The 24754-nt window shown below is 42.5% G+C and overlaps 1 protein-coding gene across 1 annotated transcript; it reads right to left on the bottom strand.

Moving 5' to 3' along the window:
* Positions 1–2597: 2597 nt before the first annotated feature.
* LOC130117082 (RNA-binding protein 4.1-like) lies at positions 2598–24148 on the bottom strand. The gene is made up of 4 exons (XM_056285231.1): positions 24121–24148; positions 14716–15014; positions 13029–13053; positions 2598–3313 (listed from the first exon to the last, which is right to left on the bottom strand). Exons 1-4 carry the CDS (start codon positions 24146–24148, stop codon positions 2598–2600), a joined length of 1068 nt encoding a protein of 355 aa, XP_056141206.1.
* Between the last annotated feature and the right edge of the window lie 606 nt (positions 24149–24754).

Below are 24754 nucleotides of genomic sequence, written 5' to 3'. Positions count from 1 at the left end.
GCTGCCTGCTGAGTATAATTTTCAACCCTGACATGACAGCACAACAGTAAATTGCAAGTTTATATAATTTCTCTATTTGAGGACCGCCAGACTAATTTGCACTTTTCTCCCTTTGCTTTTCTCTCTGTGATGGAGGAACACGCGTCCAGAGGTTAAAGCCCTTTACCTGCAGACTTCACTGTGTTTAACATACTCTCAGCTGAACGAAATGGGTCAAAAAGAAAATGTGTTTTCCTTATAGGTGACATGTGAGTCCTGCAGGGTCTGAGGATGTTATTTGAGCGTTGAAGCTGCACCGAATGAAACCCGGCAGCCATTCGCCGGATTCTGTCTTTAACGCAAAATGCTCATTTTAAGTTGGACAGGAATAAAAATGTTTGAACATAGCTTTAACCAGTTCTATATAATGAATATAAAATAACTGCTGAATCTGTCATGTTAACTCTGAGGAGATGAATAGTAATTCATTTAACTACAATTTGAAATGTAGTACTTGCGTACATTTTTTTACAAGCTACTCTATTACTCTACCTCGAGTACTTCCGGTAGTTTTACCAGGTGACGTTTTCCATCAAGTATTCAAACTCACACCGTTTTACAACACCCTGCCCACCTTCAGCTACCAGACACACCACTGGAGGGGCTGTGGGCTGACAGGAGACCATTCACACATATTGTGGGACTGTCCAAAAGTATCGCAACATTGGCAAAATATACAAAATTAAATTAAAAAAATGTTTAGATATAGACCTGCCCTTAAACCTATCTTGCTATTTATTGGGAATATTGCCAGAAGATGCAGAAGACAAAAATCCTGCATCACTCGTGAGAGTCCTTCTTCTAACTGTCAAGAAGATCAGCCCCCACGGCAATATAATGGAGGGGCAAGGTTAAGGATGTCTATTCAGTGGCGCCCCCAGAAATTTTTCATAGGGGTGGCCAAATGGGGCCACTGAAAATCTTGGGGTGGCACACCAAAACCAAAAGCCATGACTGAATTTCGGGAATTCTATGATGCTGCTGTAGTATACTGTATAGCCTTGTGGAAAACTGAACAGCACCTAATGCAAAATATCAGATAGAAGCATATTAAGCATAATCAGAAGCATATTCTGCATATGCGACTCGTGGCTGGGGGGGCCAGCAGGGGGGGCAGGGATAGTATCAGGGTGGCCATGGCCACCCCTGGCCACCCCTTGGGGGCGCCACTGTGTCTATTACATGGAAAACAGAACTGCAAGGTCACAATTAAAAACATATATTTTTTAGGAAGTGGTCCCCAATTATTTCACATTTTTTCCAATTGGTTTGAAATAAGAAATAGTGACAAAATTCTCGTGGATCTCTTTTCTCCTCATTTAAACCGTCCTTTCTTTCTTATATAATGTATATATTTACCTGTTATCTGTGTTCATGGACAAACATCATGACTCATTCCCGTTTCCTTTTTGAGGATGGGAACAATATAGGGACATTGAGAGGACGCCGAAATCCACGGACTGCTTCGTAAGACATCTATATGTATGTGTTGTGTACTTCAACACGCGACTGTACCGTGTAACTGCACCTGGTAAACATAAATAATAAAAAGAAAAGTTCAAAAAATACAAATAATGGTGATAAACAGAATATTAAAAAATACCAAATGACTGCTAGTATCTTGACAAGCAGAGTTAGGATAAAGGTGAATTTCGCCTCTGTTAATTCAAGAAAATCAGATTTTGAAAACAATTCTGAATCAGGTCCTGCTGCTGAGTTGGCGGTACAAGCCGTTATGGCACACGCCCTCACGGCCCTGTGGAGCCCCGCGACCACGTCAGCATCCAGCCGACAACAGGACACACGACACGTCTCGCCATCCGGTCGACTACACGGGGACTTTTGTAACCGCTCATCAGAGCCCACGCGTCTCACTGATTCCCACATTCACGTTTAAAGTCACGGAACGCCGCGAAAACCAGGAAACAGACAACGTCATTTCACGCACAAAGCTCAAAAACAGCAAAGAAACCAATATCCTGTGTCTCTACTTTTCTTACAAAACATGTCTAACAGTAATGTAACTGAATCAGTAATCACCGCAAACAACAGATTTTTTTTTTTTTTTTGTCACCAACATAGCTGGGTTTATTGAAAACCATCTGCACTTATGACTTGAACATGAACTCCAACCAGATTCAAAACTAACAAAGGCACCCCTGACAAACAGCATGCGTTTCACGACATGTGTACAGGCCGAGCCCTGAGCTCAGCTGTTTCACCCGCTGCTGCTGTACGGCAGGGGTACTCTCCACCCATCAGCCGTGGCCTCAAAGCCAACGCTACAACGCTGCATGACATTTCTGCTGTTAGCATTAGCCAACGTTGGAACCGCTGAGACGGGGGACAAAACTGTACAAATGTGAGCCTATATACCGGTTTTGGTGCCACTACATGGCATTCCAATAGTCTAACATAGTAAGAAATAAAGCATTCCAACTGGAGAACAACTGACAACTGATAACATTTTCAGAGGTCACAAAAATTAAATTAACAAAAAAAAAAAACAAACAAAAGAAACATCAAAAGCCCGGTATGTTTGCTCTGGCGATGTTTTGTCATTCGAACAGATAGGCTCGCAGGGCAGCATAGGATGAAATTCTGGAGCCAGACACGGACGAGTTGGGTGGGTGCTCATAGGTTTGGCTTGCCGAGGTGACTGGCCCTCGTCTGACTGGGCTGCCGTCCCGAGCATCGTTAGCGGCTGCAGCTGAGGCCGATGAAGTTGAGGGCAGTGTCTGACGGTCATACGGAGCTATGCTGGAGGAGAGCCTTGAAGGGGAGGAAGAAGGGGAAGAGGGTGGGGGAGGGGGTGGGGGGAAATGGAAGCGACGGCGTTTCTGGAAATATCTTGAATCATAAGGACGTGCTCTGTACTTCTTGTAAGAGGCAAAACTACTATAGCGGTCACGATCATAAGCTGATGACCTCGCCATACAGGGGACTGCTACTCTTCTTGCGTGCCTATACCTCATCAAAAACCAATTGGTAGCAGGTGGGGCCAGCACTCTCATATCAGGAGCTTGGCGACACGCAGAGCCACCAATGTAATCAGATGCTGGAGCCCTGGCCCTTCCGTAGCCGCCCCTGCCATAACCTGGGGGGGCCCGTGGGAGGACCCGGTTGCTGCAACTCATCATGCGGTCACCGTGGCTACAGTTCCAACCGACTGGACAGCCCATCAACCAGTGACCCCGTCTCCTGCCGGGTTGATCTCCCATTCCCAGGGCAGTGCAACGCAGACTGGTGGACTGCTGTGCGTTCATCAGCTTGCCTTTTGAGGGGAGAGAAGACACGCATGAGACCGTTGGGTTCTGACACGAAAGGGCTCTAAAGACTACAAAAACGTTTCATTAACTTCACCAACATCACTGAGCGTAGCGACACCCCCCGAGGCCAGTAGCTACTGACCACTTATAATGCCAATGGTAATAGATCTTATTAGCCCAATTTTACAACTGATTGTTTGGAGCCGTCTTGACATTTAAAGTATACAACGTTATCCATTATTTCTGATTATGTGGAAAATCAGCTATGGGTTACTCATCGCATGACTTCTGCGCCAATTTAAAAGCTGTCCAATTCGTATTTAAAAACATGCGCGGTTCCTGACAAATTTATTGGGGGGGGGGGGGGTAATTGTTGCAATGATGACTAAGGTGACCCGTTCAATGGGTAAATTAATAAGTAGCTAGACAATTGCCACAATTTGTTTTTTTTCTGGTCAACTCACATATCAATACCACCTGTAACCACTAGATGGCAACACACAACACAAAGATTTTCCCTTTAGCTAGATAAGCTACATACTATATGCTAGGCCTATTTGTGGAAAGTTACATCCAGCAGTCATCATAACTGAAAAAATTTGCTCTACAATGAATATGATCAATCCGCTACGGTCATCAACGGATAAATTGTCATCAGTCAGTTTACCTTCAAATACCTTTGAACATGGAGAGCGATATCTGCTTTACCATTAATAAAGAAGGGGACTACACATACAGTGAAGGTCAAAATTATTAGCCCCCTTTATGAAATCGAACAAAACCCTTAACTTTTCCATGGAAATGACCATAACCAAAAGTGTTTATGATTTAATTGCTTCCAAAAGAACAAAGACAAAATCTCCACTAAGCTTGATTAAGATATTTTACTGATGCGCTGAATTGAAACAAGAAAAAACAAAAATGACAAGGCCAAAATTATTAGCCCTCTGACAATTAATAGTCAATAGTGTAACCTTTCTGACTCACAACTGACAACAACCTTTTATGGTGGTTCCTAACTAGGGTGGCACGTGTCTCTTGAGGGGATCTTAGCCCATTCTTCCATGGCAAATTGTTCCAGCTCATCCAAATTGCGTGGTTTTCCAGCATGGACATGAACCTTGAGCTCCTGCCACAGATTCTCAATAGGATTGAGATCTGGGCTCTGAGAGGGCCACTCCAGGACCTTGATTTTTGTGTCCTTCAAGAAGTTTTGGACCAACTTGGATGTATGCTTCGGGTCATTGTCTTGCTGGAAGACCCAACAGCGACCTAAAGCTAGGTTGGCAGATTTCTTTATATTATCCTTCAAAATGTCAACATAATCTTCTTTCTTCATGAACCTATGCACCCGAACAAGGTTCCCTGTGCCTGAAGCAGCAAAACAGCCCCACAGCATTATGCTCCCACCACCATGTTTAACTGTGGCAACTGTGTTTTTAAGGTTGAAGGCCTCTCCCTTCCTTCACCAAACAAAAGCAACATCTATGTGCCCAAACAGCTCAAGTTTAGTCTCATCAGACCAAAGGACAGCCTTCCAAAACTCATGTCCATGTTTCAGACATTCACAGGCAAACTTCAGTCTGTCTTTGATGTGCCGCTGTGAGAGCAATGGAGTTTTTCTTGGACGATGACCTCGAAGCCCACCATGATGAAGAGCCCTCACAACAGTCTTCCTTGAAACATCAAGTCCAGAAGAGGCCAGTTCAGCAACAACCATCTTGGCAGAAATTATGGGATTGTTGTTGACATCTCTGACTATTTTCCTCTCCAAGGTTTTTGAAATCTTGCACTTTCAACCACACCCAGGTTTATTTCTCACAGAATGTGTCTCCTTGTGCTTTGCAATGATGCAACGTACAGTTGTTCTAGACACTGTGAAACACTTGGAAATGGCAGTATAGCCTTCCCCCTTAAGATGAGCCTCCACTATCTTCTGTCTGAGTTCCAGACTGATTTCTTTACTTTTTGGCATGATGAAATTACTTCTTACCAAGAATTTAAGAGTAGTCCCTCTCAATCAAGTGTTCAAGTGCCACTAACTCTGTTCACTGGAGTCCATAAGTGAAGTTCAATGCCGATTGATTGCTCAAGTGTGGTTTGAAAGCAGATTGATTGCTCAGGTGTGTTTTGAAAGCAAAAAATCACATGGAGGCTAATAATTTTGACCACCTCAATTTTCACTACATTTGGCATAAAGCAAACCTGAAGATTTATCTTACATTCCAAAATGTACCAAATAGGGGCCTTAACATTGATGAATGTTTTACTATGTAAAGTTTTATGAATGATGCAAGCATTGGGCAGAATTTTAGGGAAATGGTCCATAGTTCCTTGGGGGCTAATAATTTTGACCTTAACTGTAAGTCAAAAACATTAGAAGTATTTACTTACAGTTCTTGAAAGTACTGTTTGTTTGTTTTTTCATTACAAATGTCTTACAAAAGCACTGGCACAATAACTAATTTACTAGCATCTAGTGCTAGTAAATTGCATGGAGTGAACATTCATATAACTGTCACCTTTGAAAAGTGACAATGGTATGGTATGATTGTAAACATGATAACAAACAACATAAATAAACTGCAAGTACACAATAGTTTATAAAAATGCAAGTAATAAAGGGGTAGTATATTCAAATTCCTCAACATCGCACCAACAATAACCTGTATTTACAGAAACAAACAGTAAAAACAAAGTCTGGCTATTTGAACAGACTGCCTGAACACTTTAAAGATTTTGTGCAGCTTAATTATCTTTAAGTGCAAATGAAAGTGCCCACATTCAACAATGAACTATAAATAGTAACAGAATGGCAATAGCAATAGGATAGAATACAAAATAGTGGAATATAAAATAGAAAAGTGAAGTGGACCTTCACATCTTACAATTTCTGTTATTTATCGAGGATAGCCAAGGGCCGACGTGTCGCTACCCGCTGCGCTTCAGCAAATCCACTCCCTCACGCCTCTAGGGCGCATGCGCTTCCGACGACCACGCGGTTTCGCCACCCCACGTCTGACAGCAATGTAGCGAATTCGAGGGGGGGGGGGCCGGGAACCGCCGCCACAGCCGGGACGCGAACCCGTTAACCAGTCGACTAAGGGGTCCGACCCGTTAGCCAAGGGCCGAGGCGTCTACTTATCCACGTGCCTACTTATCCACGTGTCTACTTATCCACGTGTCTACTTATCCAAATCAAAAATCAACATCAACACTAAACCGATTGTGTGTGTGTGTGTGTGTGTGTGTGTGTGTGTGTGTGTGTGTGTGTGTGTGTGTGTGTTACAGGGCTGTCGTGTACACGACACATTTTCTTACGTCGCAGACTCGCGCACATTACGTCGCTTAGCTGTGATTGGATAGTTGGATGGAGGGGACGAGGCGTTCGAGCGTTGCCATGGTTTTGCTCGAGAGCGTTGTTTACAACACGGCGCGCGACGCGAAGCGTTTCCATAGATACCAGGAGACAGTCGGCGACATTGCGACAAACATAAACGCGACATAAACCCTCTGATCGAAACTGGGCGTGTCTCTGCCCAGTCCTCCCCCGCCCCGCCCCCCCCCGTGGAAAAAAAGCATGGCGGCGCCCTCAGACGCGGGAGGGGCCCGCCGCATTCCGTGGTTCCCTGTAACGCTGAGGCTCCTTCCCAAACTGCTCCACAGATTTTCACTACTACTTCAAAATCAAACAATATTTAATGAATCGACGGGTGTGACAAATACCTTTCACTAAATACGCACGGTGGTGTGACCAGACGTCGTCGCCGCCGACCTTCTTCTTCGCGTCCGTTACGCCGAGTAGCGGTCAGTTAAGACACACGCTGGTGTCTCGCGTGAGTTTGGACGCAAGGTCAGTATGACGAAGGCACGTTGGCGCACGCCCCCCGGAAGCAACGGGGCAGAGGTTTGTTTTTTTTCAAATCGGAATTTTTAACGCCTTTATTATATGAACAAAAGAACAACATCTGATCATAACGACAACAAATTAGCAAATAGTACAAATCAGACTGAGCTATTACATTTTTTTTTAGAATTTCACAAAACAATAAAAAATAAGGAAAAAAACCCCCAAAAAGACAGAAAGAGGTCTCATCAGAAATCAATATATCTATGTTTTTGTAAATATGCAAAGCTTGTATGGTTTGAATACATTTCAGTGCTTTCTTAAAATGTATTAAGTCATTCATGAAGACTAAGAATAGTGGCCTGGCCTTAATAAATCTAGATCTATGGATGAATTGTTTAGCCATAATATCAGGTTACTGTACAACATTTCCATATTTTTATCCTCCATTATAACTCCAAATTTAATATCCTTATAATCTAAATTAGGCAAATTAAAGTCCTTTTCAGATATCCAATAATTCCCAAAAGGCTCTAGTATATTTAAAGTAAAGTAAAATCAAATGTTCTAATGTTTCGCGAACAGAATCTCAAAACATACAGTTGTTGTTTTTTTTCAGTGTTAAATCTTTGTCTCAGAAACTCATTACAGGGATAAATGTCATTTATCATTTTAAAATGAGTTTCTCTCGCTTTTGGTAAAATAGGGAGAGTGAGGTATCTGGTTCTAATTCTTCCTATAATCTCTTAAGGACAATTTTTAAATATATTTTCTTCTTTTTAACGGTAGAGGAAAGAGTATGGAGGTTAAGGACACCCCTTACCATTTTGTTTGTGCATTTCTTCTCCATAAAATCGAGATTTTCTATGTAAAGTGAAGGCATCGTTGGTACTAACACATCATAGGTCAACATTTATTTTACCATATTCACCATTCCTTGTGGGGTTGCCTTGATAACCACTGAGTATTGTTGGGGTTTTTTGGTACATGTCACATTGAATTTATAAACAAATTCATTGTACTCTAGAAGATTTTCTCTTGGATCCATCAAATGTAAAATAGACCAAATACCTCTCTCCATCCAATCATAATAACAAGGTACATCTGTTATTCCAGATCGGAGAGCTATGGAGTGAAATTGTGCTTATAAACCAGTATCCAACATAAGAGAGCCTGCTGATGACATCTAGACAGCTTAATAGGTAGTTAAGCAATACAGAAATCACATCTTAACAGAAAATCTATCCCACCGCTCTTACTAAATATTTTAGAAGGAGTATTAAACCAGAATCCATTATTATCTTGTATGAATTGCTGTAACCGTTTTAGTTTTAACATTCCATTCATTGCCTCATAGTCAATCACATTTAAGCCCCCTTCTTCTAATGATTTTACCATATCCCCTTTTCTAATATAATGATGTTTGTTTTTCTCCAAATAAAGTTGAAATTTGTTTGATTGATTGATTTAATTAAATTGTCAGGAATTGCTTATGAAAAAGCTGGGTATATAACTCTAGATAATGTTTCAATTTTAGTAATCAAAATTCGTCCGAATATTGATAAATCCCTCTGTAACTAAGAATTGAGTATAGATTTACTTTTTTTTTAGAACAGTCTCAATATTTAGTTCTTCTCTAGCTTTACAATCTTTAGTATAACCACTCCTAAGCATTTTACTTAATTTTTTACTGGAATATCATACAAAGTTATTAGTGGATGGTCCAGATGCTTTAGAAAACTCATCTATCTTCTTGATTACCAGAGGGATCTGTTCTGACCTCTTGAAGAAGATGGTAGTATCATCTGCCAGCTGAGTTATGATCAGATGATTGCCTAGCACATTTAAAGGCTCAATGTCTGGACTATTTTTTATAAAAATAGCGAACAATTCTGCAACTAAAATAAATAATAAAGGGGAGCAAGAACAACCCTGTCGAATCCCTCGTTTAACCTCAAATCTTTTAGATGTTCCTTTAAGGAGAGAAACTGAACTATAAAATAAATAATAAAGGGGAGCAAGAACAACCCTGTCGAATCCCTCGTTTAACCTCAAATCTTTTAGATGTTCCATTAGGGAGAGAAACTGAACTATTAGTCATTATACATCATATTAATTACCTTTATAAATTTTGGACCAAAACCAAAATATTTCAAAGACTTTATTATAAATGGATTTTCAACTAAGTCAAAGGCTTTGTAAAAATCTAAAAACATTATGAAACCACTGTCTTCGATCAAATAATTATAATCTAGTAAATCAAAAACCAGCCTAATGTTATTATGTTTAGACCTATCTTTAGGAAACCCCGACTGAGTTTCACTTATTATCTGTCCTATACCTACTTCCTACCTACCTCCAATTGGCAATAATATATAAAAAATAAGACGTGTTCTTCTCCCCTTGTTCTATCCATTTAGCTCTGGATCTAACATAAGCTCCTTGTGCCCTTTGGATGAACAAGTTATCTAATCTGGCTTGTAAACTCAATATCTTTGCTTTGTTTTCATATGATAACTTTTTTTACAACATTCATTAATTTCTTGAAACAATTTATATTCATCTTCCCTTTGCTGTTGACATCTGGTTTTACTAAATTTAATTGATAGACTCCTGACCTTATATTTAAAATATTCCCATTTCCTGCAGTAAGTATCTATTTCTGTATCACTTTTAATTTCCACCATTTACTTCCTTAACATATTCTTCTAAATTTAACAGATCAGAATTGATCTTCCAATAATTGTTTTCTACATTTATGATTACCATCTGGTTTCAGAGCTATTTCAGTTACACAATGGTCTGTCAATGGAGCGGCAGACATTGCGACGTTAGTCACACAATTTATGATTTCTGGAGTCACCAGCTGAAGATCTATTCTGGGTCTTGATCTCCCATTGGATTTTATCCAAGAGAATTGTCTCCTATATGGGGTTTTTCTCTCTCCAAATATCAATAAAATAATGACATTTATGAATTCCTTCAATACAGTGTTGTAATGGTAATCATTATACAAAGACAGACATCTATCTAACCACTCATCTGGTGCCATATTAAAATATCCACCTATTAAAGTAAATCCTACATCATAAGTTTGCTTATATTCAGCAATAATTTCTGTAAGAGCTCCAAATAATATTTTGTTTTGACCAATAGTATTATATCCATAGATATCAATCAAAATTGCAAATGAACCCTCTAAATTTATAACCACAACAATCCAATGACCATCCTTGTCATTTTTGACTGTTACTACCTCCCAAGGGAATCTATAAAAACATATGGCCACACCCCCAGATCGATTACTGCCATGAGAAAAAAGAATTTTGTCTCCCCACTGGTATTTTCCAAAATGTGGTGTCCTCTTCACATGAATGAGTATCTTGCAAAAACATGCAGTGCGCTTTAAGACCTCTACAAAACAAAACAAAAAGTTGCCTTGCATTTTACATTATCCTCAAGACCTCTTGCATTTAACGATAAAAAGAAATCTCTGACTTTAGAGAAAACATATAGAATGAAAAAAAAATAAAGCTTAACTTCACATCACTTTGTTATGAAAAATGAAAAGAACCAGCCTCTTTAAATGTATCCTCCACTCAGAAGTTCCTCTGGGGTGGGGGGGGGCATCCATCCCCTTCCATCATTTATTTAATGTCTTTACCGGTCAGATTACATATCAATGTTCACTCGGTCCACTAGATCCGTTGCCAGTGGCGGCGGCAGAGTATTTTTTTGGGGGGCTAAATTACGGTGGGGCTAATCCGTACAGTGGCGGGGCTCAAATCAATGTCAGAATTTGAATATGAACACATACACAATAGAATAGTGCCCCCTCCCAACAGCTAGAAATACCACGCATTAGGCGACTATGGGTTAGATGATTGCGCGCTCCTTTTTTCACACGCAAAATTACATCGAGAGCAACAGACATGGACGGTCAGTACTACTACTGAGTTTAGACAACACTACTCATGCTATTTCACCTCATTCGTGTTGTCAGGCACACCTGTCCACTGCATGCTGTGCGGCGGTAGCATTTAAAACAAGAACATAACAGGTTAGCATATAAACACAAACAATGTGTCACACCGGCCTATCTGTAGCACTGAACACCAACAGTAAACAATGTGTCTGAGGGTTTCATATTTGGCAGTGTAATTGTTCGTATGAGTGATTATAACTTACAATAAATGTCAATGGCACTAGCTAGCAAGCTAATTTATCCGAATGTGTGTCCGTTCTGTTTACGAAAATGATGTCATCACTTTAACAGCGGCATTTGGTCTGCGCCAAATGAGAGTTTCCCTTTGCATTTGCGAATTGGTGTGGCGATGCCAGGCTAATGTGGAGGTGCTGGGTTCGCTAATTCTGCTTGGTAATTTTCTTGATTGTTCCATGGTGGGGCTAACACAATCCTTGGTTTGGCTAGCCCAACCAAGCCATACCCTGTTGCCGCCACTGTGGACCGTTGCCCATCGATGAATCCAAAGGTCCACGATAGTTTGCTTTCTTCCCGGCCTTTCTCGCTTCTTGTATCCGAAGCCAAAGAGCTTCTCTAGCCTGTTTATCTGCCATGGTTAAGTCTTCAGTAAAGCGAACTCCCGCTTTCCTGCATATTTCTGTCTCCTTCGTCATTCTCCAAATCCCATCTCTGTGTTGACGTTTGACAAATTGGATAATGACCTGGTGCGTTCTCTTCTCCTTTCTCCCCACCCGATGAACAGTGTCTACCATCTCATCCATGTTCTGTGCCCATTGCGGTGCATCCTTCTTGAGTAGGTTAATCACCTCCTCCCTTGTGCTTTCATTTACCCTTTCTTTCATGCATTTTATTCTCAGATTCCACCGCCTGCTGTACCTTTCATGCTCGTCCGCTCTTTCTTTAAGACTGGTGTTTTCTTTTTCCAGAGCTGCCATTTTCTCTTCTAAAGCAGTTACTTTAATTTTGCATTCTTTGAGTTCCACCGAACTGAATTCCAATGCTGTAGCCAGGCTGCCAATCACTGTATTATTCTCCTTAAACTGAGTATTGAGATCTTCCAGTTTTTTTTCTTGTTTATTCAATCTGGTGCCCAGGGTGTTTATTGCAGTCAGAACGGACTCAATTGCAGATTCCTCATTGGCCTTACCCATTTCCGAATATGGAAGCCGTTAGATGTTGTGTTTAACGGGGAATCTTCTAGCTCGTCGACACTTCGTTTATTGGGCCTGGCATTAGTAGCCTCCATCACGTAGTCATGAACTAAAAGCACGTCCGGTACATCATCCTTGTTGCTAGCTTTGGTGTTCTTCGCCATATCTTTATCTTTTTTCCTAGATTTCACTTCCTTTCCCTTGTTTGGCATTATTAGACTCGTAATCCAAAACTTCTTTGAGGGGGAAAAAATCCTTATTTAATACTATTGAGGAACTTTAGCCTAAGCTCTAGCAAGTACACCCGCTCAGTCCGCCATCTTGCCAGCCTCTCCCCCATAGGGATTGCATTGTAGAGCCTGTGATTTGAAAAAATTTGATCTTACATGAGTCTATCAGAGCAATCTGGGCAATTTTCAACCTGACTAGGATCCAGCATCCCCGCGACCTTGAGAGCCGGATAAGCGGTTTGAATAATGGATGGATGGATGGATGAAATCGCCCAAAAGGGGCGATACTCCATGGAACATGACCTTACGCTGATTGGACAATGACATACAGAGGCAGGTCAAACTGTCTAGAACAGTCACAACTACTGTAACACAGTGGTAGAATATGATAGAAAAAAATCCCTCCTTTTCCCCTTTGGTGGTGCGTCGCCCGATTGCCCTTATGAACAAACCACCCATGTTTAAAAATAGCACAGACTACAAGCTTTCCCTTGACCGAGAGTTTACCTTTGAAGGCTGTGTTGTCCACACTCTCAAATTACAGACCTGTTTTTTTTTTGCTTTCACAATTCTCTAAAACACTGGAAAAAATATTCTACTCAAGGTTGGATGACTTTATCACAAGACAAAATGTACTGTGTGAACAACAATATGGATTTAGAACCAATAGGACTACATCAGCTGCACTTATTGATTTTGTGGAAGAGATAACAACTGCTATAGAAAAGAAAGAATATGCTGTAGGAGTCTTCTTAGATCTAAAAAAAAAAGCATTTGATATGGTTGACCATGACTTATTATTAATAAAACTACAAGTATATGGAATCAGAGGAGTAGCTCTTTCTTGGCTATTCAGTTACCTAAATAATAGGAACCAATATGTGCAAATTGATAATTATGAATCACAATTAATGAAGGTTAAGTGTGGAGTTCCTCAAGGCTCAATGTTGGGGCCATTGTTGTTTATTTTGTAAATTAATAATATATGTGAGGTTTCATAAACACTAAAAATAATTTTATTTGCAGATGACACAAACCTAATTTGCAGTGGGGACAACTTGGAACAACTTTTGGATACGGTAGGAAATGAATTGAAGACACCAAAGAGTTGGTTTGATTCAAAGGAATTAACACTAAATCTAAGCAAAATGAAATTCATAATATTTGGGAATCGGTCAACAAATTCAAACAAAAAGCTCATGATAAATTATGCAGAAATCGAAAAAGCGTCAGAAATCAAATTTCTTGGAGTAATAATAGACAATAAATTATGTTGGAAACCACATATAAAGTATATTAAAGCAAAAATATCAAAGTCAATTGCAATACGATATAAAGTCAAAGATCTCCTGCATCAACCAGCACTATACACCTTGTACTGCTCTTTCATACTTCCATACATCACCTACTGTGTGGAAGTGTGGGGAACACATACAAAACAAACACAGATCCTATTTTCATCCTTCAAAAAAGCCATAAGAATTGTAAACAAAACCACTTACAGACAGCCTACAAACCCACTCTTTATCAAACTGAAAGCACTAACATTTAAGGATTTGGTTGACTTCAAAACAATCCAAATCATGTACAGAGTAAAAAACCAGCAGTTACCAAACAGTGTTCCGAAGGAGGGAAAGTAAACACGATCTCGGAGGAATATGTATATTCAAAAAACAACTAGTGAGGACAAATGCAAAACTTCATTGTATATCTATCAAAGGAGTCAATCTATGGAACAACTGTAAAAAAGAAATGAAGATGTGTACATCAATAAGTGAGCTTAAACAACTCTTTAAAAACAACATATTGAATAGATATTGGATGGATGAACAGAGAGGTGGTCTGGAATAACATGACATAATACATGACGTGGAAGGTGCCTTGTTTGACTTGTACCGTTTTTGTTATTTTGATCTCTATATGCATTGGCATTTCTTTTCTTTTTCCACTTTTGTTTTGTCTTGAAAGTTTTGTTTTGTTTTGATAGATAAAAGTATAAGAAAGGGGTAGGACCAGAAAAGTTCTTTACTTTATCCTACGCCCTTTTCCAACATGGTCCAGTTAGTTACTTGTGTTGTTACAGAGAGTTTGCAAAATATCTTTACTATTATTTCCATTTGTTCTTGTATTCCTGCCTGTGTATTTTATTTTAGCATGTTCGAAATAAAATCAATCTGAATCTGATGGCCTCCACGGCATCCTCCACTCGCTCCATGTCAACAAAGGCGTAGTCCTGCAGCGCTTGGTTGGTGCGAGCAATGTTGCCAACATGTCGCTTGGTCGAAGCTCTGGATTTGCCCCGACTTAGTTCTACGTCCATGGGCTGACCATTCAGCTCGTATTGGTGGAGGCTGCGTATGGCTTCCTCCGCCTCAGCTTTGTCATCCATGTGCACAAAGTCAAAATTCTTGACAATGTCACATACTGCAACCTTGCCATACCGGAAGAAGAGCGGGTGAAGGTCACTTGTTGTTGTTGTGTGTGGTGAATATTCTCACCACGTGGCGCTTCAACTACTCTGTAACAATATAATGAGCCTCGACGCGTGAAAAGGCGGCTCAGAGCTGACGGCTAACTGATAACAGACTGGCGACAGATGGGAGCGCAAAAGTTCGCCATTTTCGTCCGGCATTTCCCGCCCTTTCTGAACTTTGCCCAGAACTTCCGGGTCATGCGGTCGAGTCACTTACAATAAAAAGAAAAACTTGTTTATCGTCATGAATGTAACAAAAATATTAATGAGTTTAACTCACAAAGAACCCGAAACTGCGGACAAAAAAAACAAACAATGTAAGATAATTGCATCTAAAATCACAAAATATCCCGCATATTGACTTGTGGTGTTGTCATGGCAACACGTAGGCGCGCGCACACACCGCTTTTATCTGCTCAGCTACAAATCTGTTTGAGAAACAGAGAAAACTGAAAGTCTAAAAACGAAGCTGAAAGCGGTGCGACATTGTCCGGTTTTCTCGTTTGCAAATAATAAAAAATATATAAACAAAGCGAACAACGTTTATGAAGTCTGAACAATGGCGGAAGTGGCACGGACGGCCGCGCGGTCGATCGCGGATTGCGCTGCTTGCGTATTTCCGAGGGCCGACGGTTCTTCCTGTATAGTTTAGCGCCAGAAAGTTAGTAGTGTAAACTACTAATTAGACACGTTAGCCCCCTAGCTAACGGGTCTGACACTTTAGCCGAGCGGTTAGTGATGTCGCCTTGTGGTGCAGTACACCCCGTATCGAATCCCGCACCGGGCAAGAAAATAACCGGTTGCAGTAGCACATTTTAACAACCTTCACCCCCCCATCGGATCAAGTTTCGAGGGCAGTTTTGAACAGGGAACGGGTCCACTCGGTTCGGAACACCACAGGTTCTTTCTTTTTTTGAAATTCTAATTTGGTCAGTGAATCTGCATCGCCATTGGTATGCAGCTGCCACAGCGGCGCAAAGCTCGGCAGTGCTTGTTAAAACACTTTTCATATCTATGCAAGTGCAATGAATAGTGTCTGACAAGGGTGCTTGTATGCCAATTGGAGTACTCTCACAAAGGAAGCACCCTGCCAAGATGAAAGCTCTAGGTGACGATGGAGAGAGGAGTGTTGGGTTATGGGAGAAAAATTAACCAGGCAGACAGGAGGGAGGCAGGGGAGAGAGAGAGAGGGAGAGAGAGGGAGAGAGAAAGAGAGAGAGGGAGAGAGAGAGAGAGGGGAGAGATAGAGATAGAGAGAAAGAGAGAGGGGGGGAGGGAGAGAGAGAGAGAGGGAGAGAGGGAGAGAAAGAGAGAGAGGGGGAGAAAGAGAGAGAGGGGGGAGAGAGAGAAAGAGAGAGGGGGAGAGAGAGAAAGAGAGAAAGAGAGAAAGGGAGAGAGAGAGAGAAAGAGAGAAAGAGGGAGAGAGAGAGAGAGAGAGAGAGAGAGAGAGAGAGAGAGAGAGAGAGAGAGAGAGAGAGAGAAAGAGAGAGGTGGGGAGAGAGAGAGGGGGGGGAGAGGGAGAGAGAGGGTGAGAGAGAGAGAGAGAGAGAGAGAGAGAGAGAGAGAGAAGGAAGGAAGAGAAGACAGTCAAACCGCTGTGGTTAGGCAGAGTTAGAGAAAGGCTCGAGGCAGTGTACAGTCTTTTATGACTGAGAGAATGTCGTTAGAGACAGCGCGGCCCTAAAGGGCCGTCCGTGCGTGCGTCTGGAGACGCGGCCAATAGCCCCAACCTCGTCATGGGGATTTAGGGGAAATGAAGTGTGCGTGCGTGTGTGTGCGTGTGTGTGCGCGTGTGTTTGCGCACAGCCAACATTTTCACTGTGTAATGAAAAAAGGACGTTGGTAAACAGAAACACCAATTTCCCGTTAATCCAGGCTTGCGCGCACGTGTCTGTAAACGTGACTGGGCGCGTGTGTGCGCGCGCGTCATCGCTACGGTATTTCTCTCGCGTGCGCTGTGAAGCTCGTGGAGCAGAATGGCGCAGAGCAACGCGTCATCTTTGCGTTTTGCTGTGTGGCTTTAGGATTGCGCGTGGATCGATCATGCGACCCCGGCGCACGTAACCTAGCTCTGATTCTGCTTTTAGGTCCCTTCTTCACGTTAATCTGCTCTTGCTTGCTTCAGACCCGGGTCTGAGGATCAGGTGGAAGACCATCTTGTCGACCCCTCCGCTCCTCTCGCCCTCCGTCCATTAGCGACACGCAGACAGACGCGCACGCACACACGCATTCCCCATCTGCACACACACACGCACGCAATGCTTTGCTGTCGCCTCCTGCATCCAGCCCCCCCCCTCCCCCGTCTCTCCTCATCTCGTCATGGCGGGGCCTCGGGGGAGCCTCGGCACAGCGGTGACCCGCGACTCCACAGACACGGCGGTTAACATGCGGGCAGTTGTGCGTTATGTCTCCACGGTGTAACATCTCCACCTTCTAACACTTTTCCAATGCAGCTAAGGCTGCACATGTTCAAAATTAGCTGCGGCTGAAAGCTGCGATTTCCCCCATCCCTTTGTCAGCAAGGACTGCAAACAGAGTTCATACACTTTTCACCGGCGCTGGAAAGACATTTCCATGACTTAGCCAAACCTCCATGAACAAAAGAAACCATGTCTTACTGTTCCCTCAGAAACCATGTGTTTGAACAGACAGCTAGCAAACCAGCTAGCTAACTGAAACGAAAGCGAGCTAGAGGAGGCCCATGTTAGCATACTGCGACCAACTATCGCACACACACACACACACACACACACACACACACACACACACACACACACACACACACACACACACACACACACACACACACACGACGGCCTGGAGGCCTGTGCAGGGTGTCTCCCCGCCTGCCGCCCAGTGGCTGCTGGGATAGGCTCCAGCATCCCCGCCACCCTGACGGCAGGATAAGCGGTTTGCATGACGGATGGATGGAGTCACAACCACGCGGGTACTGGGATTTTCACAGTGCTCGTCGTGACTCCCAGCAACGTTACCGGTTGTACGGCTACTGCTGCAACAACCATGCACAACAGAGGCCACACGTAGCCAAAACCTTACTCCAGAGCCGAGAGGCAGGAAGAAAACCAGCAGCTCAATAACACACGTCTTCTTCCACAGCTGCGCGCCTGGCAGCGCCGCTCAACTCAAAGAACACAAGGCGTGTATTTGTCACGTGACCTTCAACCTCTATGTACTTCCTGATATACTGTATAGACATGTTTACATACTGTTCCCTTTGGCACTTTGGATATATCTATGTATTTTTGGATGGAATGTATATTTGCCATGTTTGTTTTATAATGAACTTTCTTAAAGATTCTGTACATGAATACGAACAATGTTCAATAAAATATTAAAAAAAGAAAAGAACAGAAGGCGCTCTCTGATGACGTCGCTTCTCGTGTCGCGGCGAGCATGTTTTAAAGGTACATTTCCAAATTTCGACTGATAAACTTAGAACAAAAAGTAAGGAAATGTGTGTTTGGTAGATTATTTCTTTGTTGTAACAATGCTTCTTGGCAATAAATCTTATATCAGGCAGCTGGTTGTCAGCACCTGGGGTACCAGAAGCTCAAAACAAGAGTCAATAGCAACAGCAAAATAAGCTGTTTGGCATTGGCAGAGAAGATTTGGCAAATTTTTCATGGGCGCAACCCACATCCTCAGCTCTGCTGCTCATCCCACGAATGCCTGTTCCTTACACATGTGGCCCCATTTAAAAGGGAAACAAACAGGCTTTCCAACGGTATCAGATTGATTGCCAAGAAGCATTGTTACAACAAAGAAATAATCTACCAAACACACATTTCCCTACTTTTTGTGCTATATATAACAGTTCTGCCCACTGTTGGTTATTATTATCATTATCTTCATTATGATCATCATTACTATTACTTTTCCAAAAATTTTCAAAAATTATCCCGGAAAGATGAATCAGTTCATCCGGGCACATGGTTTACTGGGATTAACGTTTCATCACTCGTCTAAGTGACAAAACGGTGTAATTGAAGTTAATTTCATTAAGTAAACTTAAGTAAAGTTCAAGTGTACTTCTAGTATATTTGAGATTTTGAGATACTTTATTGATCCCCGTAGGGAAAGTACATTGATATTACTATCAATGTACTAGTAGTATACTTAAGTATAATTTTGTTTAGTATCTCTCTGATAAGCACTTAAAAAGTAAACTGAAGAATACTCACTGATTTTTAGTTGAAATACGTATACTAATAGCACACTCACATGCTTTTTTGTAACTGGCTGCAGGTATCTCCATCCCCAACCTCAGGTGCTTCTCCACCTGGGTGACTGAGCTTGCATCAAAATATTTTTGCAAAATCACCGTTTCCCAAGACCTTTCCAGGGCCTGAAAATTGTACTTACAAATTTACTGACTTCTCGTTTTGTTTTTTTCATGACCGAATGAGCCCTGCACAAAAATGTGTGTCGCAGCCATTGTGGCTGGTGTGCCGTCAGCTCAGCAGTAAACAGCTCCCACCGAAGCTAACAAAGACGGTATTACAAACTACACCAAACTACATGGGAACGCTGTCCAACTGTAATATTGATTGTAGAATCAGAAGCAGCGCCACATGGGCATCATGTTTCGATCCGTCTCCATGTTTGAGTAGGGACACGTTTGCTGCTGCACCGGTGTTCGTCCTACCTGGTCAAAACGTTCAACAATGGCATACGGAGCGTGTCTCCTAACATGTTAATGCAAGTTAATATTATGTAACCTGATCCCATGGTCTAGATGTATAACTATTTAACAGTGGAGGAAGACAAAACACAGGATTTCAGCTAAAAGTACATATATTTGACACAATGCTAAGTTATTACACATTAAAGCAAAGGGATGATGCAATCGATGGGACGTTTGCCATTGTGTAGGCTAATACTGTGCAACGGGGTAACGCATAAGCACGGCTGAGATTTCAGCGATGCCACACATAAAGACTGGATTTACTTTGGTAGGGTCCTCCCTCTACATATAAATGCAACATTTTTCCATCTTCCTTAACCAACACTGGGAATGAGACACGAGTTCCGGTTCGCTTTATTATCATATATGTATAAAAAGTTCCATGTACCTTCAGTTACAATGAAATACATGTGCCCTGGCTCTCTCAAACCTTAAACTATATAGTAGAAGGAAATAGTAAATAATAATGAAAACAATAAATAAGAACTCACAATCTCCAAAAAAGAATTCCGGTTTCTTCCCACAGTCCAAAGATATGGAGGTCAGGTGAATCGGCCATACTAAATTGTCCCTAGGTGTGTGTGTGTGTGTGTGTGTGTGTGTGTGTCCTGTGATGGACTGGCGGCCTGTACAGGGTGTCTCCCCGCCTGCCGCCCAGTGACTGGTGGGATAGGCTCCAATCCCACGACCCCGGTTGGGATAAGCGGCTTGAATAATGAATGGATGGATGAATTCCCACAAAATAATGACTTAAGTTATGTAAGGTGCCTACTGTTCATTATTCTGACTTCCTGGAGGTAAAATCTGGCTTTGAGGCGTCTGGTATGAACTCTGATGCTCTGTAAGCACTGTCCTGAGGGAAGGAGGGAGAACAGACTATGTGCTGGGTGGATAGTGTCCTCTATGATACTTAGGGCTTTCCTTCTGCAGCGGGTGGTGTACATGTCCTGAAGCTGTGGCAGTGCGGGTCCTATAATTTTTGAAGCCACTTCTACTGTCCTTCTCAGTTGTTTGTGGTCCTGTTCAGTCAGGTTGCCAAACCCCACCAGAATACTTCCAGTAAGGATGCTCTCTATGGTCATCTGATAGAAATTAATAATAATAATAATACTAATAATAATACATTCTATTTGTGGGCGTCTTTCAGAGCACATAAGGACACCTTACAGAACACAGTAAAATAAACAAATAAATTAATCAGCAGCTCTGTATCAGACAGCATAAGATCAAAACAAAGCAGGGCAGACAATAGAAAGCTAATACAACAGACAAGTATAAAATAATCATGTGCACAAATCTCAGTGAAGCGCGGCGGCTCAGACTGAATATGCCACACTGGAAAAAGGGGGAGAGGTGCGGTTGTGCAATTTACAAAAGTGCGTTTTGTAGATATGACACGATTCATTTATGTTACTTCTCTGATCACGCAGAATTCTCGTAATTTTGACGGGGGGGTAAAACCTAAAAGTTTCCGTCATGTTCAGGGCGGATGAAGAAGCTATGTTTTGTTTGGGAAGCTGCGCCCCCTTCAAACGGCGAAAACGTCTGCAGTGGTCCTCTTGTGAAGATGTCCGTGGCGACTGCTACCTGTGCTGTTGCCTGAAGAACGTGTGCATCAACATGCGTCCAAACAGCGTCTGTAAATGTGAGCAGCTTTCCTAAGCTTCTGCTTTGCCGGCGGCCACGCCGACATGTACCCTGGCTCTGCCAAATGGCGGACGCTAAGCAGGTGTGGACTTGGCTAGTGCTTTAATATGTTCAACTGATGTGCATCATTTTCTCATGCAAATCCAACGGCCTTAATTTCGGTGCAGTTTGAAAAGGTGCGTTTTGAGACGGGATGTGAAGGCTGAAAGAGAGTCCGTGTTGTGAATGTCTTGTGGGAGAGATTTCCATAGGCGGGGGCTAGAATGACTGAAGCCTCCAGTCCCCATGGTAGTCAAGCGGGCTGATGGTGTAGTGAGCTGGAGAGCAGAAGAGGATCTGAGAGTGCGGGAGGGAGTGTGGATATGAAGGAGTGCGGAAAGATATGGAGGAGCTAGGTCATTAAGGGCCTCAAAGGTGAGGAGCGGGATCTTGAAGTCAATACAGTATTTAACAGGGAGCCAGTGGAGCTGCTGGAGAACAGGAGTGATGTGATCTATGGAAGGGGTTCTGGTAATGACACGGGCAGCTGAATTCTGGACCAGTTGAAGTTTTTGAAGACACTGGAGGGGAAGACCAAAGAGGATAGGATTGCAGTAGTCAATATGGGATGTATCCAGGGTGTGAGTGAGAAATTGTCCAGGGTTTTCGTGAATATTCTCAATTTTTCAGGACATCTCAGATGTTATAGTCTTTGTTGAGCCTTCTTAATGATACAACTGGTGTTTAGAGGCCAGGAGAGGGAGTCTGAGATCTGAATGGCTAAAAATCTGAAGTTCTTCACAATTTCAACAGGGACACCACTGATATAAATTGGTGTGTGAACCATTTTGGACTTCCTAACATCAACAATCACCTCCTTTGGTTTCTCAACATTTAGGGAGCGGTTGTTATCTTGACACCATGTGGGTAGGTCCCTCACCTCCTTCCTATAGGCATCTTCATTGTTGTCATTTATCAGTCCAATTACCGGGGTGTCATCTACGAATGTCACCATGCTGTTATGATATCTGGCAACACAGTCATGTGTGAACAGTCTGTAGAGTAAGGGACTGAGGTATCAACCCTGCGGTGCTCCAGATAGACAGCCATACACAGAAGTTAGCATGTGCCGTAAAGTCCAGTGGTAATCCAGTTTTATGGAGCCAGTGATGTTTCTGGCCATTCTGGTGCCCTAGGCAAGATCTCCACCCCACCCCACCCCCCACACCACCACCACCACCCCAAAAAAAGCACTGTCTTCAGTGGAAATAACACGTTTCTAGCTTAGCTTAGCTTTTTAGCTGAAACCAGAGAGAGACAGATACTTAAAAAAAATGCCCATTAAAAGCATACTTCTGTATCTTTGTCTCCTTTCTCCCTCATCTCTCCTCTTTCTAAACTGCGCCCCCGATGGCTTTGAGCTTTTCACCAGGGCAGACAGACCAGCAGGACATTTCAGCTGAGGCAGGGAAGCGTCCGCTGGGGCACTCCCCCACTGTCTCTCTCATCATCTCACCCATAACAAATAAATAAGTCATCATGCGTGTTTTTCATTTTATTTTTATAATCATTAAAAATACACATAGCCTCAAAAATATATGTATTTTCAAGGGGTGTCCCCCCCCCCCAGATAGTGCCCTAGGCAACCTCTGCCTAGAAACACCCCTGTATGGAGCAACGGGACAGGACTTCTCTTTTCCACGTTTGATTCTAAAGTAGACGTCAAGGGCTCAAACAGATAATGGTTACGTAACACAAAGTCTAGTACATATGTCTCCATCTGACATATACCTTCACCTTCATCCTCCTTCTCACTCTCAGAAAAGGATGGACGGAGGATGAGGAAAACGGAGGTGGAGGGTGGAGCAGAGGGAGCGGAGTGTCATGAAATGGAGTCTTTTCCCTGCGACCCTCGGTGTCAAAATGTGCATCAGACTACAGCCCACGAGTCCATCAAAGACCCGATGAATATGCAACACACGGCAAATTGTTATCGTCATTATTTGAGATTCCTGTGGATGTGATACGTGGTATGAGTCAGTAGGTGTGACTGGAGAGTATAAATTAACTTGCTGACAATTGTCAAATTATTTTTAGCTGCCACATGCAATTTGGGATATGCACTGTTTCCCCTCTTCTAACTTGAGCTTCATCCTCTACTACTACTGCTACTACTTTCGGCCTGCTCCCGTTAGGGGGCGCCACAGCAGATCACCCGTTTCCATCTCTTCCTGTCCACTGCATCTTCCTCTGTCACACCAGCCACCTGCATGTCCTCCCTCACCACATCCATAAACCTCCTCTTTGGCCTTCCTCTTCTCCTCTTCCCTGGCAGCTCCATATTCAGCATCCTTCTCCCAGTATACCCAGCACCTCTCCTCCCCACATGTCCAAGCCATCTCAATCTCATCTCTCTTGCTTTGTCTCCAAACCGTCCAACCTGAGCGGTCCCTGTAATATACTTGTTCCTAATCCTGTCCTTCTTCATAACCCCCAATGAAAATCTTAACATTTCAACTCTGCCACCTCCAGCTCCACCTCCTGTCTTTTCATCAGTGCCATCGTCTCCAGACCATATCTATCATTCACTGAAATACTATTTTTCTGCATTTCAAGTAAGTGACGGGATTCTGTTTGCCACAGCAGTTCGGAATCCAGTCCACGTCTTCAACAGGAGCTCATTAGCAAGTCACAATTTGAACCCTCACCCCCAGCCCTGGACCGGGACCATAATACCTATGGCGGTCAAAGGGGACTCCCGGATTACATGATGCAAAGGTCACCACATGTCAAACCATCCAAGTAGGCCAGACCAGGACCCATTATGCCGGGGGTCCACAAAGGTTTTAGGATTTGGCTCATTTTGTTAAAGCCTCACTTTTAATAAGGTCAGACTCGGGGTGATAAGGGTTTAAGATTAGTCCTGGAGAGCAGGCTACCGTCCAACAGCTCAGCACAACATCGTATCACCATAGTGTCAATGTAAATGGACAGTATGAGGATACAATGTGTCACTGTATAGTATGATGATACGATGTTTCACGATACAGAATGACGATACATTGTTTCACTGTATAGTATGATGATACAATGTTGCGCTGTATAGTATGATGATACAATGTTGCGCTGTATAGTATGATGATACGATGTTTCATTATACAGTATGACGATACAGTGTTTCACTGTATAGTATGATGATACAATGTTGCGCTGTGTAGTATGATGATACAATGTTGCGCTGTATAGTATGATGATACGATGTTTCACTATACAGTATGACGATACAGTGTTTCACTGTATAGTATGATGATACAATGTTGCGCTGTGTAGTATGATGATACAATGTTGTGCTGTATAGCATGATGTTACAATGTTTCGCTGTATAGTACGATGATAAAATTTTGCGCTGTATAGTATGATGATACGATG

Source organism: Lampris incognitus, chromosome 8 (assembly GCF_029633865.1).
Source record: "Lampris incognitus isolate fLamInc1 chromosome 8, fLamInc1.hap2, whole genome shotgun sequence".
NCBI lineage: Eukaryota > Metazoa > Chordata > Actinopteri > Lampriformes > Lampridae > Lampris > Lampris incognitus.
This window is presented reverse-complemented; position numbering and strand designations above follow the sequence as displayed.